General features: G+C 38.4%; 1 protein-coding gene across 7 annotated transcripts in view; it reads left to right on the top strand.

Moving 5' to 3' along the window:
• Positions 1–17,792, top strand: part of rhea (Talin_middle and talin-RS domain-containing protein rhea) — a 29,496-nt gene that overhangs the window by 9,274 nt on the left and 2,430 nt on the right. For 2 of the 7 annotated variants that reach the window (XM_090162902.1, XM_090162903.1), the window contains exons 2-35: positions 579–636; positions 6,622–6,783; positions 6,860–7,087; positions 7,159–7,320; positions 7,381–7,523; positions 7,583–7,710; positions 7,782–7,845; positions 7,908–8,102; positions 8,169–8,336; positions 8,414–8,490; positions 8,554–8,648; positions 8,720–8,808; positions 8,888–8,905; positions 8,998–9,305; positions 9,372–9,525; positions 9,581–9,952; positions 10,018–10,245; positions 10,312–10,572; positions 10,645–10,758; positions 10,825–10,938; positions 11,010–11,144; positions 11,223–11,351; positions 11,415–11,498; positions 11,558–12,103; positions 12,182–12,321; positions 12,388–12,571; positions 12,635–12,901; positions 12,967–13,451; positions 13,507–14,161; positions 14,225–14,344; positions 14,443–14,943; positions 15,012–15,137; positions 17,305–17,607; positions 17,684–17,788. In XM_090162902.1, coding sequence (XP_090019028.1) covers positions 6,648–6,783; positions 6,860–7,087; positions 7,159–7,320; positions 7,381–7,523; positions 7,583–7,710; positions 7,782–7,845; positions 7,908–8,102; positions 8,169–8,336; positions 8,414–8,490; positions 8,554–8,648; positions 8,720–8,808; positions 8,888–8,905; positions 8,998–9,305; positions 9,372–9,525; positions 9,581–9,952; positions 10,018–10,245; positions 10,312–10,572; positions 10,645–10,758; positions 10,825–10,938; positions 11,010–11,144; positions 11,223–11,351; positions 11,415–11,498; positions 11,558–12,103; positions 12,182–12,321; positions 12,388–12,571; positions 12,635–12,901; positions 12,967–13,451; positions 13,507–14,161; positions 14,225–14,344; positions 14,443–14,943; positions 15,012–15,137; positions 17,305–17,607; positions 17,684–17,788 — 6,834 coding nt within the window. In that variant the 5' untranslated portion in view covers positions 579–636; positions 6,622–6,647. The other 5 variants (XM_090162906.1, XM_090162905.1, XM_090162904.1 and 2 more) reach the window with 5 other exon arrangements.

Here is a 17,792-nt window from a genome sequence, read left to right as displayed (position 1 = left end):
TAGCTATAATCCCACTTTCAAAACTGACAATTAAAATTTTGTAACTCAAGTAAAACGTTACGCCTAATTAGAATTCTCGTGGACGTCTTCGCACGCTTTTCCAAGTGCGAAAACATTTGGCTACTGGAGCAAAAATCGGGGTTGGCAAAAACCCGACTTTTTTTAAATATAAAAATCCAGTATGGATAAAACCGGATGTAACCGGTGGCTTAAACCGGTTAAAACCATTAATAAAAAATGCTCAAATGGCTTATATCTAGCCCTCATTGCTCAAATTACCCGATTTCAAAATTACGTTTTTGCGCGTGACAGTACCTTTACATGGCGGCGTATTTTCGCACGCAAAATGAATTTGAAGATCCCCTAATTGCTTATATGTTAGCTCTCATTACTCGCGACAAAAAGTGAATGTTAAGTTTTAGTTTTTTCTATATTTCTAATTAATTTATCAATTTTTTTTAATGATACCATGGATTTTATACGGTGGTTAAATCCGGCTTAAACCAGTGGGGTTTACACTAGTCTCTTCCCTGGCAAAAATGGACAGAGGTGTTAATTGGTTTAATTTTGAATTGCAGGTCGTCATCTCTTCCCATTTCGAACGAATGACCGAATGACGTCAACTTCATAATTTTGGTGAGTCTGAACCGCACTTACGTTTATCTCTGGTTGTCTCTCATCGAAAATAGTGAAATAGAAACAACGTGTTATTAGAAGAAAGACTAGTAGCGTGAGTCAAACGGTTCCCCACGAACGGAGATTTTTATAAATAGATAAGTAGACAAAAACGTGGAGAGAAAACGGAATCGCGGAAATTTGTTCCGGCTGTTTCCCAGGGCTCAATGCCAAAGTCAATCTTCGGATCTAGCGCTACCCTACAACCGTGACCTCTTTGGATTAAGCCTTATCTAATGTACTCGAGTTTATTCCAGAACTTATAGTCGAGCTTGTTGTATTTGACCGTAAAACTCTATCGTGGACGTTTCTAGATAAACTCTGTCGGAAATGACGTGAACTTCTCAAGCTACTATTTCGCGTTGGTTAGGCAAAAATGCGATTTGGGTCCCCGTCGCGTCGTGGTATGTCTTATTTATTTAAATGAGTGAGGAGAGTCGCTGGGGTTCTCCCTCTCGGGGCGTGTCCGACTAAAGGATGGGGTTTGCTTTTGTCCCTTCTCCATCTCTCCCGTCCGTGACTTAATCGCCCCCCGATCCTCTCCTCCGTCTTTAGTCATCCCACTCTTAACAATATCAGTGTCGCTAATTGAAACCTATTTTAACATTGTTACCGTAAAACTAATTCGCGTTAGCCGATGGCTCCGCGGACGGTGTCGTTGGAGTTAAGTTTGCGCGGTGGTTCTTAAAGGCAGAACTGCCAGATTAATAACGGGGGAAGTTGGTTGTCAAGTTGGGGGGCGCTTATCATTTGGTGGGGTAAACTTCTAAGATCTCCGGCGGAGTTTGTCCTCCGAGACGAATCCGCTGTCCGCTATTATTCGGACAGTCATCCGTATCAATGTTGTGTCACCCTAAATCCCCCCTCTCGTCCGAGGCCCCCCCCCGGACCGTGCATCGGCGCCCCTTTTGGACGTATTAACGAATCAGGTTCCACCGCGCCAAAAACCTCCAGGCCACGCCTTATCAAGCGGCACCCCACTCTCCCGTTGCACCCTGATATTGACGTCATAGTTGGTGCCTTAGTTTTATTCGTATTCGCCCCCCCCCCCGGGCCTGTTCCCCCCTTTCCTTCTACCCCTTAACCCCCGAGATAAGCGACCAGATCGAGTGCGAGTTCCATCACTGCAGAAAAGTCTCACCTTTCGGGGGAGTCGGTGATCGGCTGGAGCTTAGTCGAGCTCAATAACGCGCCCTTGCCCGACGTACCTTCTTGGCCAGGTTGCGGGCTCTTTCAGCCCCCTTTAAGCGCGTCCAATGTCGCGGTCTTCAACCAAGATCCTTCGCGCGGTCCCGTCCCAACTCGACGGGGATCCATGGCCAGTTACTCGAGTAGCGGCCACCGCCGCCGGAAGCGACGCCCAATTTGGCAACCCACCGAAGAAGAAACCTCGAAACTTGATAAGAAGAGCGTAAGAACTTTGTTCCATGTCTGTCAGTACCCAGTAGTGTCTGTGTGTTTACTGTGTTTTTGCGTCTTTGCGCGTGGATCGTAGAGAAAACCGTATTTTCGGTTTGGGTGTAGAATCGTCCTGCTAAATTTAACTATCTGTTAGCGCGGTACCCTTTAGTTACTTGACAGTAGCGTTGGAAGAAGAAACGGTTAAGCCGTCGTAGTGGTTAGTGGGCTGTCCCGTCTTCCCAAATTTATCGGTTCCAATTGCCGTTAGTCGTCGACCCCCGGAACTGGCGTCCAGTCTGACTCGGAAGGCGTGTTATTAGCAGCCATCCCTTCTATTTGTCATTAGATATATTCCGACCTCGCTCCCGTTCAGTACCAGGACCCTTAGAAACCGACCGCGTTTGAAGGCTATTTCGTCGCGAGGAAACCCTTTAGCGGAGTCTAAAAAAGGTTTCGCCTTCCAGAAACCGTTATGAATCGACCTTCTCCCGTTTTCCCCCGCCGCGAGGTCTGTGAACCTTCACCGTTATAGAAATCCATTGTTTCTTCCGAACGTAGCGCCACCAATTCGCGGAGATCCGGCGGGATTCGTTAGTAATATTGGCGTCCGTCCAAAGAATAAACACCCTCTCGGTGGAAACCGTCGCGTAAACTTGAATTGATCACTCGTCTCGTGTCGCTTTTCACGGATAAAGAATGGAAATTATAACATCTTTTAATATATAAATTTCCGTTGTCAATTGGGGGATGCTTTTTATTACGAGGGGAATTGAAAAATTATGACGCGTTGGAATTCGGCTATTTTCTCTTTGGCAGACACTATTATATATATAAGTACGAGAGCGATTAACTGGATCACTCGTCATTCTTCAGGGCGAGTCCCTCTAAACGGATGCCCCAACTCGAAGGGTGTAGGGTTTAGGCTGGCAAACACTATCGTCCAAGGAGACGCCGTTTTTTCCTTAGAAGCGTCCTCCGTTTTATATCAAGACGGAAACTGGGGAACCTAAACCTAATCCCGACTCGCGCAAACCGTACCGTCTTCCCTAAGATTCTTACTATCTTTCGCTGCTAGAAAATTCGTCGGGAAGTAAGGCGGGGGAGCCGCGTGGCGCCAGAGTTCTCCCCCCCCAGTTTTCCCCCTTTCGGGCCGTGTGGCGCGCTAAGGAGAAGCCCGACTCTCGGGCGACTTGACCATCCGACTCTGGTCGAGAGAGGTCTCCTCTTGCCTTTTTTTGATCCGCTCTCTCCGAAGCGAAGACGACGATTCTAAACTCGTAAAGATGAGTTTCGAGAGGAGGGAGGTTTTCCCGCGGACTATCGTCAAATCGGGACGTGTCGAAGTCGCTAATTATCATTCGGAGATGTTAAGTCGTCACCGTTTCGATCGCGAGAGAAAAAAACTTGGTGAGTGTTTATTTTAACCAAATCTCCATTTTTGCACTCTCGAAATACTTATGTAAAATTTTGGGATTATTTTCCCAATTGTTATCTGGCGCCATAATGGGTGCCTAACCAAGAGAGGTAGTCTAAAATATATATTCCCCCGCAGGGGCGGTTTTTAGAGGTCCCTGGCTGAAGGTGACAGCTTGATGGATATGATTTTGCGCGCGCTCCCGCTAAAATAGAGATCTTTCGAGCCACTTTACTCTTTTCTCTCTCGCCGATTCGAACTGTGTTTTCTGGCGCATTAGTACGAATTTTCCCCTCTTCCCGAATATCCACCTCTACTTCACTCTCCGGGCAAACCCTCCCTAAATCTTCCTTCCCCCTACTCCACACCACTTCATCTCCCCCCCCCTCTTAAAGGTTGTATGTATTTGGACAAAAACAAGTGGTACTAATTAAAAATATTTTACTTTGATCCCTAGCCGCCGAACAAAAACTCAGGAAAACCGTAAAACGGGTTTTTTTTAAAGGGATCTTAACAAATTATTCGCTTTATTTATTACTTATTACCAAAAAACTGAACACTTTAAAAATCAACATATTTCATTACAAGGGCCTTTTTGAAGAAAGGGTATCGTATTTATATAGATTGAGATAGTGGCGTAAATATTAATTTTATTTAGGGGAGGGGCTAAAAGGTTTGTATAAAAAACCAAAAAAACAACGTAATTTAGATTGGGTACGCCACTGGTTTGGGAAATTTTCATGGAGTTCATAATTTTATTTAAAAAAACATGTCAGAAATATACCTTCAAATTCAGTTTAATCCATTGAGTTGGGAATATTAATCTAGAGATCCAATCAAATCTGCTCCCCGCGAAACAAGTTTTTGAAAATTACGAATGTGCCGTCTCCTCTAAAATAACGAGAAAACGTTATCATATCACCCGTGGCTCCATCCATTATTTTTGAAAAAAAAAAAAGATTTTTGCCGGAAAACGCGTCTTATTTGAACGAACCATTGAGAGATAGACAGCGCCACGGGTAGAATGATAAAGTTTTCTCGTCATTTGGGAGCAGACGGCAGTATTCTTATTTTTTAAAAACTTGTTTCGCGAAATACTGAAATCCGACGTTTTGATTGGACCTCTAGATTAATATTCCCAACTCAATGGTTTAATCGCGCTTTAATAATGTCATATTTTATTTATATTGAAAAGGTATAAAAAATAAGTGTGACTACGGCCAATTTGAGGAAGGCATAAACGCGTTGGTAAAAAAAGCCTGTTGTTTGCTAGCAGCAAAATGGCTTTTCCAATTTCTCGCTTCCTATAATCCTCTCCCAAGGTGGCGCGGAGGATAGAAAGAGGAGGCCTTGTCAAAGGCAGATGACACTCTTGGTTTTTTTGGTGGGTGGGAGTGATGGCCATATTTCACTCGGTTTGTCAGCGAAAGCTGGACTTCGAAACTGTTTAAGATTCCCTCTCGTTCTCCCCCCTCCCTTTTGCTGGCTAGGCAAAGATACCTTGATTTGCACTCCGGAATTTTTTTTTACTGTTACTTCGTACCTTTGGTGCGGGGATAATCTTTTTTTTGGGTCGAAAAATGTAGATAATTTTATGAGAGTCTGCGAATAATGTCTCCTTTAACCCTATTCTTCCACCTTATTACAGCCCCACCCACTACTAGTAAGTTTATGAAATTCCTTTTTGGCTTCTACTCTTAATCGAGGTTTCAGAACACTTTTTATGAAACTATTTTGTAGAGAAATGTGTTGGATTCTCCTAAATAATTTGCAATTTTTAAAATTTTAAGCCGAATGGCGCATTTATATATCAATAATTAACCGCTTAGAAAGTTTTAGGAAACAAACGAAAAAATGTTTATATGAATTCTAAGCTACTGTTGCCATCTTGCGGCAGGTTGCTCATACTTGCTCTCTCCTTAAAGGGACTTTCGAGGGAGGTGTAAACATCAGAGTGTAACAAAAATAAATGCGATGAACGGCGACCAAATGACAGCCCTCCCCCCCCCTTTTTTTTTGTTCCAGGTTTCTTTAAGTGCAGTTTGAGTAGATTCTGCCACATAGTTTTTCCACCCCACTTTTTTGCTATTTTATATTTAGTGATTCATTATAAGGAAAACGAATGTGACAGCTTGAGCACAGGTATGAATGTATGAACTATGAAAAAAAGTAGTATGTACAATAAGAATGATAATGCAAATTTAACATAGTTTGGAGGGGAAAAGTCCAAAAACGAAACATTAGTTAAGCTTATGTCGATACACATTTAACATAAATGAAACGTGAAGCATATTGTCCTAGCTAAAATATTTTGATGTAGCTTTTTCCAGTCATTGATACAATGATATCACTATGCGATAATGATATAAGTACAGGAATATTCTCAAGTTTAGGACCCCACAGTTAAAAATAAATTGAGTCTGAGTTAATAGCTTTAAAAGTCGCTTGATGACTTAGGCCCAAAGTGGTGCCTTGGGATTATTATTAAATGAGCTGTTTTATAAAGAGGCCCCAGGATAGAACTCCATTCGAACATCTGGCCTTTTAAATGAACACCCTTAAGCCATTGTAAGACATCCCCAAAAATACTCCCTAAGCTAAAGACATCCAAGAGGCAAGAATGAGGGATTGAGTCAGTCTTCAGTAAAATCTAAAAAAATCACATCGACACTAAAGCATATTTGTTTAATTTTCAAGAATTAATATCTCCCCATATTTTTATTTCTGAAAAATAATGTTTTACACAAGTAATGTTCATTATCGTCTAAAGTATCCGTATAAAATAAAAAAATTATTAATAAACAGGATATATCCCAGATTTTGCAAGTGAAGTGAGTTAGAGGGTATGGTTGATATGACAGTGAGATGCTAAGGGCACAAACCCTATTATGGTAGTTGTAGGCTTAGCTATTGCTGACCAGTCAAATAGCGTTTATGAAGTATCCAGAACTTTTGAGGTCTTTTAGCAACAACTGGAGTAACTTTTTTAAATTGGTTCAACAAAATATTTTATTATATTTGGAGGGCCTGATCATAATTTTTTTTACACCAATATTCTATTTGAGACAACTTTTGTAATATATTAGTATATATTTTCTATAGTATTGGAATTGTTTATTGATATTTTACAGTTATTATATCAAAATAATAAATAAAGATGGCTACATTATCACTGAAAGTGAGTGTGGTGGAGAAGAGCGTCATCAAGACCATGCAATTTGAACCATCCATGCTAGTCTATGATGTTTGCCGTATCATTCGGGAAAAAATATCCGAAGCTAATTTAGGACAATGTAATTCTAAAATTTCAACGCAATTGAAAGTTTTACATTGTTTGATGGTTTTAATTATGCTTCTATATAATTATAGCCAAAGATTATGGATTGTTTCTTGCCGATGAAGACCCTAAAAAGGGTGTGTGGCTGGAACCTGGCCGTAGCTTGGAGTATTACATTCTTCATAATGGAGATCTTTTGGAGTATAAAAGAAAAATTAGACCTCTCAGAGTTAAAATGTTAGATGGAACTATAAAAACCGTTGCAATTGATGACAGTCAACCTGTAGCCAATCTTATGGTTGTTATTTGCACAAAGATAGGTATGATGAGTTGTAACATTTTGTGTAATAAAATTTTTGCTGGTATATATAGGAAAATCATTTTATTTCAGGAATCACAAACCATGATGAATATTCTCTTGTACGAGACTTACCAGAGGAACTGAAAGAACCTTCAACTGGAACTCTTACTTTAAGAAAAGATAAAAATAAAGACAAGGATAAAGATCAGAAAATGGAACAGTTGAAAAAGAAACTTAAAACTGACGATGATTGCAAGTTTAATTGATGTAAAGTTTTTAATTTAATTTGCTTATTAAAACCATTTTTTTTAGTGGATTGGGTTGATCACTCGAAAACTCTTAGAGAACAAGGAATTGATGATGATGAGACATTGTTGTTGAGGCGAAAGTACTTCTTTTCTGATCAGAATGTAGATTCCCGAGATCCCGTCCAGTTGAATTTGCTTTACGTCCAAGTATGTGATCCAAGTGATGCTTTTTTTTTAATTATGTTTAATTATTATCTTTCCATTAGGCTCGCGATGCTATTCTTAATGGAACACATCCAGTAACTCAAGATCAAGCGTGCGAATTTGCAGGAATACAGTGTCAAATTCAATTTGGAGATCACGTTGAAATGAAACATAAGCCCGGCTTCTTAGAGTGAGTTTCAATAGCTTTCATTGAGGTTCAATTTAATTAAATTTTAATTATTTTTCAATTTGTTATTATAGTTTGAAAGAATTTTTACCTAAAGATTATTGTAAAATCAAAGGAATTGAGAAGAAAATATTCATTGTAAGTTATTATATGAAAAACCAAATTAGTTAACCTTTTTCCTTAATTATTGCTGTTAACAGTACCACAAGAACTATTCTGGCCTTGTCGAACTTGATGCAAAAGTCAAATACGTTGCCTTAGCCCGCTCTCTTAAAACATATGGTGTCACATTCTTTTTAGTCAAAGAAAAAATGAAAGGGAAAAATAAATTAGCACCACGCTTGTTAGGTGTCACCAAAGACAGCGTACTTAGATTAGATGAAAAAACTAAAGAAGTAAGTTGTATATTGTAATTATTTTCCAATTTGATGGCATTATCTTAAGCACTTACATTGTGACAGATTTTAAAAACCTGGCCTTTAACAACCGTTCGAAGGTGGGCAGCCTCGCCTAATAGTTTTACTCTAGATTTTGGTGATTATTCCGATATGTATTACTCGGTGCAAACTACGGAAGGAGAACAAATTTCGCAACTTATTGCTGGTTACATTGACATTATTTTGAAAAAAGTAGGTTTTGATGAAAGTAAATTTACATGATACAAAATGTGATTTACTGATTTTATACATTTTGTGCCTTTGAATAGAAAAAAGCCAAGGACCATTTTGGAATTGAAGGTGATGAGGGAGCTCCAATGGTTGAAGATAATGTTTCTCCTTTTAAGTATGTGATTATTTTAGTAAATTTTTATTATGATATGCAATTAAAAGAAAATTTGACTTTCAGAGCCCAAATTTTGGAACGGAAAGCCCCAGCTACTCCTCGTCATGCCAGTTCTGGAAATATAGCTTTACCAGCTGTTATGAGAGCCGGAGCAAATGGTATGTTTTGTGTTGCGCACTTTAGCTGAGCTCTTGTTTTTAGCTTACACTGTTTTGGTCTTACGCTGTAGGAGCTCAACCTTATCACACTGGCCATATGCAAGGAGCACAATACGGCTCTGTTAAAGGGCATGCGCACAATACATATTCACCAGTCACGGTAGGCATTTAACTTAAATAGATAAAGCCACACCCCCAAAACTAAACCCTTCCATCAATTTTAACACGCTTACAATTAGATGAAATTGCCTGTAGAGGTGAGATTGATTATGGCTAGGAATAGATGTCCATTTTCCAAACTTTGCAAGCGTTACTTATTATAAATTATGTCATTTGCGTAATTTTTTAGCCACAACACCCGCAAATGCAAAGTGCTCAACTAAGCGAACCTCAAAGAGCCTTACTTACAACAATCTACTCTGGACAAGACGCTGTTGACGCTGCTGAAAGGGAATTAGATACTAAAGTAAAGCTTCCCGAAATGGGTACAGACCCTGCCTCTCTCCAATGGAAGCAAAATATGATGGATGTCAAGAAACAGAATGTGTCTTCTCAAATTGCTGCAATGAATGCTGCTACTGCTCAAGTTATAACCTTAACATCTGGCCCACCAGAAGAAGTTGATCATCCTGCTGTTGGAGCTGCTATTACAACTATGTAAAATTAAAACTTGATTTTTATACGTATTAGAGTTAGATATGTATTTAATTTTTTTTTACGCAGAACCTCAAATCTTCCCGAGATGTCTAAGGATGTTAAGATGATAGCTGCCTTGATGGGTGATGATAATTCTGGGGAAAGACTTTTGGGCGCTGCTAGAAGTCTATGTAATGCCTTCTCTGATTTCCTCAGGGCTGCTGAACCTGGTTCTAAAGAGGTATATTAGAAATCAAACCAAGAATTTTAAAATTCTTACATCATTTTAATTTTAGCCTCGTCAGAACCTATTGAACGCGGCGAGTAGGGTTGGTGAGGCTAGCCACGCTGTTCTCTATACTATTGAAGAAGAGGATGAGTATGATAAGGAAACGCAGGATATTCTCCTTTCATTGGCCAAGGCTGTAGCCAATGCTACCGCTTCGTTGGTGCTAAAGGCTAAAAATGTGGCCAGCAAGTGCGATGATCAGGGTGTACAGAATAAAGTAATAAATTCAGCCACTCAATGTGCCTTAGCTACATCCCAATTGGTAGCGTGTACCAAAGTAGTAGCACCTACTATTGCAAGTCCAGCTTGCCAGCAACAAGTGGTTGAAGCCTCGAAAGAAGTAGCCAAAGCTGTTGAAGGTGTTGTCACCACTTCTGCCGTGTGTATTATTTAAACATTTTTTATTTCTAATACCGAATGTTAAATTTATTTTCTGTAATGTAGGAAGCAACAAGAGATGAATTATTGTTAAAGGAATTAGGAACCGCAGCCACTCAAGTGACTCAAGCTCTCAATGACCTACTAAACCATATCAGATCCCCTCCTGAAAGGAAAACTAGAGTTTCTGAGCATGAAGGTGCAGTTGATACAATTCTGGATGCGACTGACAGACTTTTCCAGAGTACTGGCGACGCTACTGAGATGGTTAGGCAAGCCAAAGTTGTAGCCCAGGTAAATTAAATATTAGGTTTTATTTTACATTTAAAAGTACAAATTATGACGGGAAAAAATGCTTAGGCTACAGCCCGTTTGATTCAAGACATAAAAGGAGCGGCTGATTCGCAAGGTGATTCTGACATTCAAAAAAGACTCTTAGCAGCCGCTAAATTATTAGCTGACGCCACATCAAGAATGGTTGAAGCTGCAAAGGGTTGCGCTAGTAATCCTCACGATACTCAGTCACAAGCTGCTTTAAGGCGTGCTGCTGAAGAACTCCGTACTGCTACCAATTTGGCAGCTAGTAATGCCATTAGGAGGAAAATTATCATTAGGCTAGAGGTATATATTATTTATAGTTTTTCCTTGAGGCTTGTTGTACAAAATATAAGAGTGGTTAATTATTGCGAATAGAATTCTGCCAAACATGCTGCAGCTATGGCTACTCAAAATATAGCCGCTGCCCAAGGGTCAGGTCCTCACAATCGTAATCAAGCCGCTCACGAAGAGTTAATTTATCATTGCAAAGTTAGTTTTCAGTGTCTCCATTACAATTTTTTCCCTGTTGCTAATATTTTGTGGCCAATATTTTAGGAAACAGCTGATGTCATTCCTCGGGTAGTTCAAGGTGTGAAAGGAACCAGAGCAGATCCAGATAACCCATCTGCTCAATTGGCCTTAATTAATGCGTGTGATAAATTTATTACGGTTCGTAACTATGGTTTTTTTCCATACTCATTCAAATGACACCTATTAAACTGATGGAATTATTCTTAAAGCCTGCTAATAATATGGTCAGTGCTTCCAAGGCTGCGATACCAACAATACCAGATCAAGCATCTGCCAAACAATTGGGTAATGCTTCCCAGGAAATGTCAACCGCCTTGGCTGAATTAAGAACAATCGTTAACCGAGTAAAAATCTCCCTAAATTAGAATTTTCCAAATTACAATATAGTTAAGGTTAATTATATTTTTGAAATAATTTGATAGTCACAAGAAGCGTGTGGAAATTTGGAGATTGAAAATGCTCTTGATTTGATTTCTGCTCTTGATGATGAGTTACTAGCTTTTAGAAGAGCCGCTGAGGCATTTGACTTAAAACCACTTCCGGGAGAAATGGTAAATGTTCATGAATGTTTTTGAATGGTTAAATGTTATCATACTAAAAATTATGTATTAAAGAGCGAAACATGTGCCTTGCAACTGGGGGCTACCTCCAAAACGGTTGGAGTTTCTATGGCTCAACTTCTTACTGCCGCTTCTCAAGTGATTAACCATGATTTAAATTGATTTTGGTCAAATGTTAATTTTTATAAAATTTTTAGGGCAATGAGAATTATACTGGTATAGCCTCTCGAGATACGGCAAATGCTCTCAAAATCTTGACTGGTTCTGTTAGGGGAGTAGCTGCCACGAGTAAAGATCAAAGTGTACAGCTGAAAATTATTGATAATGCTAGAGATGTTATGGGCAAATCTTCCTTCTTAATCGAAGAGGCCAAGCGAGCTGTTCAAAATCCAAGTGATCCTAATAACCAACTAAGACTGTCGCAAGTGGCTAAAACTGTCTCTATGGCCTTAAACAATTGCGTCAACTGTTTGCCCGGTCAAAGAGACGTTGATGATGCCATTAAAAGCATAACTGAAGCCAGTCAAGTACTTAACACCTATGACTTCCCATCCTCAACTAAGCCGTATAGCGAGCTGCAAAGCAATTTGAACAACGCCGCTGCTAACTTGAATGAAGCTGCATCTGATGTTGTAGCTTCATCCAGATCTGCACCAGTTGAATTAGCCGGTTCAGCCAAAAAGTTTGGAAACGCCTTTGGAAGTCTACTAGATTGCGGTGTTGAAATGATCGGTCAGACCAAGGTATCAAACTGTGGCTTTGCGAATTTATTTTAATTATTGTTATTTCAATGAATTAATTATACATGCTCATTTTTTAAGGACACTGAAGTCAGAGGTCAAATGGTGGTTAGCCTTAAAAATGTTTCGATGGTGTCAAGTAAACTTTTAGTGGCTGCGAAATCTGTTGCCGCTGATCCAAGCGCTCCCAATGCCAGGAACCAACTTGCTTCTGCAGCGAGGTAAAAATAAATTGAATTTATTTGTTTAGTATAATATATACCTTAACCTTTTTTTTCCTGTTATAGATCAGTTACTGAAAGTATCAACCACTTGATTAACGTTTGTACATCAGCAGCTCCTGGACAGAAGGAATGTGATAATGCCATAAGAAACATTCAGATGATGAGGCCCTTGCTCGAAAACCCCGCAGAGCCTGTCACCGATGGTTCTTATTTTGAATGTTTAGAAAATGTGATGGATAAATCAAAGGTATGAAGTAGATATTTTAGTTTTGTAGTTAGCATTGTGTAACAAAACATTGATTAAATTCAGAGGTTGGGTGATGGAATCAATGGTATTGCGAATCATGCCAAGAAAAATGAGCACGAACAGTTTGGCGAAGCAGTTCATGACGTTTCTGATGCAATATGTGGATTGATTGAATCCTCCGCTCAAGCTGCGTACTTAGTTGCAATCTCTGATTCTTCAAGTGTGGCTGGAAGACCAGGATTAGTTGATTTGGGTCATTTTGCCAGAGCCAGTCAAGAAATTCAAATGGCTTGTCAACATCTTACAAATCCAACTAGCAATCAACAACAGGTATGCTAATAATTTTTGAGGTTTTTTCTCTTATTAATAGTATATATATTTTTTAAATTTTCCAGATTCTCTCAGCTGCAACAAAAATTGCAAAACACACTTCCTCACTATGCAATTCTTGCCGCGTTGCTTCATCTAAAACCAATAACCCTGTGGCTAAACGACACTTTGTTCAGTCTGCTAAAGATGTAGCGAACGCAACTGCCAGTCTTGTAAAGGAAATTAAGGTTTTAGATCAGGATCCAAATGATAAAAACAGGGCCAGTTGTTCAGCAGCCACAAAACCCTTGATTGAGGCTGTAGAGAACCTTACCACCTTTGCTAGCTCAGCTGAATTTGCGAGTGTACCAGCCAAGATTAGCACAAAAGCTAGAGCTGCTCAAGAACCAATTACCTCTGCTGGAAAGTCCATCATTGATAGCTCGTGTAACGTTATTCGGGCAGCGAAAGTTTTGGTGCTTAATCCTAAAGACCCGCCATCTTGGCAGACTTTGTCAAACCATAGTAAAACCGTTTCTGATGCGATGAAAAAACTTATGATGTCTATCAAGTAAGTCAATTAAAATAATAAAATTAAATGAAAGCTCATCAAATTTTTATCTTAGGGATAAAGCACCTGGTCAGCGCGAATGTGATGAAGCCATTGAAAGTTTGAGCAATTGTATCAAAGAACTAGATCAAGCTTCACTCAATATCATAAGCCAAAATTTAAAACCCAGGATGGAAAACTCCTTGAAAGGTTTTCAACAACAGATGGAAAGCAGCGCCACGGAAATTTTGGAGAAAATTGATCCTGTTAGAAACGCTGCCAAAGGTGAAGCAGAGAAATTGGGTCATGGGGTCACTCAGATGGTTAGCTACTTCGAGCCCCTTGTAAATGCTGCAGTTGGAAGCTCTTCCAAGACGGTCAACTCTAAACAACAAATGGCTCTCTTAGATCAAACTAAAACAGTTGCCGAGTGTGCTTTGCAATTGGTCTATGCTGCCAAAGAAGCTGGTGGGAATCCTAAGGCTGTTCACGTACATAATGAATTGGATGAATCTTCGGACGCAATGAGGGATGCTTTACACGATCTAATTAACACATTGGAGATTTCTGCCACAGAGGCTGGCATTGTCACTGGACTAGTTGAAACTATCACAAAATCTGTTAGTAAAGTTAACGAAAGCTACATGTCTCGTGGTGATGACTCTTTTGTGGATTATCAAACTAGAATGGTCAATTCTGCCAAGGAAATTGCAAGGATTTCCCAAGATATGGTAAGAATGAATAAATATTGAACATTACGGAATTTCGGTCTGATATCACTGCTTAATAATTAGGTGAGCAAGTCAACAACTGATATTGCTCAGCTAGGACCGTTAGCGGCCAACTTATCACACCAGTTTGCCAGTCTAGCTTCAGATACGGGTGGAGCTGTTGCTGCAACTTCAAATATTGATGTAAGTAGAACTTTCAAATTATGCAATCTTTTTCATAATAAGTGGTTTTATCATTTTAATTCTTATATTTATACTAAGCTGAATACTTTTACCTTTAGGTCGCTAACCGTATTCGTTCGAGCGTTCAAGATCTAGGTACAGCTTGCATCGATTTGACGAAAGCAGCTGGTTCCTGTCAGAGCAATCCTGGCGATAGTTTTAGTCAAAGGGATGTAGCTGATAATGCTAGATTGGTCACTGAAAAAGTCTCCTTTGTATTGGCTGCCCTCCAGGCTGGTTCTAGAGGGACCCAAGCGTGTATTAATGCTGCGAGCACAGTCAGTGGCATTATTGGTGATCTGGATACCACAATTATGTTTGCCACTGCTGGCACTCTCCATGCTGACAATGAAACTGAGACATTCTCCGATCATCGAGAGAATATTTTGAAAACAGCCAAAGCTCTAGTTGAAGATACAAAAACACTGGTGGCGGGGGCTGCATCTAGCCAAGAACAACTAGCAGTTGCTGCTCAAAATGCAGTGACCACTATCGTCGAATTAGCAGAAGTTGTAAAATTAGGAGCTGCATCATTAGGATCTAACAATCCCGAAGCCCAGGTTTGTAAATTTAACAATTCACGTAACAATGCTATGTGATACATCAAATATAAATTATATGCAACTAGGTTCTGCTTATAAATGCTGTGAAAGATGTTGCCTCTGCCTTAGGAGATCTCATACAGGCTACTAAAGCAGCGTCGGGGAAGAATGTCAATGATCCTTCTATGATGAATTTGAAAGAGTCTGCTAAAGTGAGTACATTTTATTTACTTAATTGGAACGCATGGTTGTTTAAATGTTGTTTTTTTTTACTTTATAAATGGCAAGGTAATATAAGTCGCAGGATTACTACAATATGGCACACTAAATTAGTTTTTTTAAGCTAAAGCAAAAACTAGTCCTTTTAATAGGGTTTATAACTATAACTCAAACCGGTTGTTTTTCACTGCCATGTCCAATCTCTGTTTTTGTGAACTGCATGCTTTCTTTGTTTGTGTGGACTTTCATCTTTTAGCTTCCATTTTTCACAGTCCTGTCGATGCCTAGTTTTTTTTCGTTTAGTAGTTTTTCGTTTTAGATAATACTTATATCCAAAAACCTAAACAAATGATAGAGAAAGAGGTTCATAATTTAAAAATTGGTTAAGAATGAGAGAGAAAAAGCCTCAAGGAAAACCAGACGACTAATAATTATTTTAATATTATCTAATAATTTGGTATAATGAGTTAACCCTCTAATATTTAACAAGTATTTATTCCCAAAACCTGTGGACCACGAAGCTTTGTGTATAAATTTTCACATGGCTGTGATTATGTTTTATAAAACCTGAGATTAAAGTCCACATTGGCTTTTTGTAGTGCTGTTACCTTTTCCTTAAGACATATAACAATCCAATTTGTGTATTTTTGTATAACAATCCCTGTTTTCTTTAAACAATTGGTCTGGTTTTTCTTTTAAAACCTATTGGGATTCTTTTATTTGACGCTTTTCTCTCTCTTTTCTTACCCTGGCACCTTTCTTCGCTTCCACTTTGTGTGGCTCTTCCTTTTTTTCTTTCGGGACGTTTCATTTTGCTGGTTAGGTGCAAGCTTACGAGAGTTGCACCTCCGATGTAGAATTGCCCGAGTGGCTAGCTTCGGATCAAGAAGAAGAACTAATACGGTTGCTTTCGGTAGAAAATTTGGAGTTGGTAGAACCAATTGGCGATGAGATTCAGTCTATGAACACTCCCAATCAAAACTAATTACGTTTAATTAGAATATCAATTATTTTTTAATGATTATGTTGTTCCTATAGCTTATCAATGTTTTTCCTTCAATGTCATATTAGGTCATTTTATGATGATTTTAAGTTTGACCAACATATTTACATATCATGTGGTTTTAGCTGAAACCTTAATTTAAGAGATTTTTCTCAGAAACTACCCTCGTATCTTTTACGCGTTGTCTGTGATGCAATCCTGTTATAAGAAGGATTTTTTTTAACTCTTGAATAAGACATTTTGCAAAAGTTTTAAGAAAACTTGAAAGGTGCTGACAGTAAGAATAAATGGCAAATGGGTGAAGCTGAAAAAAAAGGTCTTATTCAATGCGTTAGCTCCCATATTTTTCTACCCCAAAATTCTCCAAAAAAGGGCTCTATTTTCTATTTCAAAGTAAAATTCAGCTTTACCCATAGTCTACTATAACCAAATTTCGTGTCTTTTATCAGATATATCAAAAAAAAATATCACTGCCTTAAATTATATCAACGTTATTCTTGGCATTTTGAGGTTTAACTTAATTTTTAAATTTTGAACCAGTATTTGTCATTTTATAGAGATTATACATAATTTTAATTGCTTGGAATGTAGACCATCTTAGTGTTATACCAAAAAAGATATTCAAAAGTTCCTACAATGGTCCTAAAAAGTCAATTTCTATTTCATCTACACTCAAATTAAAACTATTTACATTTTATATTTAAAAATAGTATCGGCACTTATGAAATAGACAAATTTAATCATATTTAGAATTATTGGCACTGTAAGATGTTTTTAATAAAAACAAATTGTGTAAGAAGGAATAGTTTTTAGTTAAGTAAAATGGTTTCATAAGGATTAATGGCAATCCTCGAAGAAAATTCTAACAGTAAGAATATCTTTATTAGCATGTTGAAAATTATTTAAACATGGAAATCTATACTTTAATTAGCATGAGAGATATTAACTTTTAAATCATTTTTTTTCTTAACAGCATTGCATGGTATTAAGGATTCAATTAAATTTATAATATTGATTGTTTTAGATTAACTATAAGTGTTATCTACATATTATTGCTCACATTTTTACTTAATTTTACTTGCTAGTATTTATTGCGTTGTATATGTAACTATTACGCGCATTTTATATGGTTTTTATAATTGATAAATTTTAAATAGGTTATGGTCACAAATGTTACATCATTGCTAAAAACTGTGAGGGCAGTTGAAGATGAACATGCCAGAGGAACCAGAGCTTTAGAATCGACTATTCAAGCCATTGAACAAGAGATCAGAGCGTATGATTCCCCAGAAATCCCCAATCGCAAAGCTCTTCCAGAAGATGTTGTTAGAGTTACAAAACCAGTAACGCTAGCTACTGCGAAGGCAGTTGCAGCGGGTAATAGCTGTAAACAAGATGACATCATTGTGGCAGCCAATATGGGCAGAAAGGCTATTTATGACCTACTGACTACGAGCAAAGTAAATATTAATTTGAAAACTTTGTATTCAGTAAAAAAAATACTCATGGTATTATCATAACTTTATTATTTTTTAGGCAGCTGCGTACTCAACGGATGTTCATGAGGTTTATACGAAAATTCTATTATCAGGAAGAGATTGTGCTATACGATATCGGGAACTACTTCAAAAAGTTCATTATGTGT

This window comes from Leiobunum rupestre, chromosome 11 (genome assembly GCF_980474605.1).
Source record: "Leiobunum rupestre chromosome 11, qqLeiRupe1.1.hap1, whole genome shotgun sequence".
In the NCBI taxonomy this organism is placed as follows: Eukaryota; Metazoa; Arthropoda; class Arachnida; order Opiliones; family Sclerosomatidae; genus Leiobunum; species Leiobunum rupestre.
This window is presented reverse-complemented; position numbering and strand designations above follow the sequence as displayed.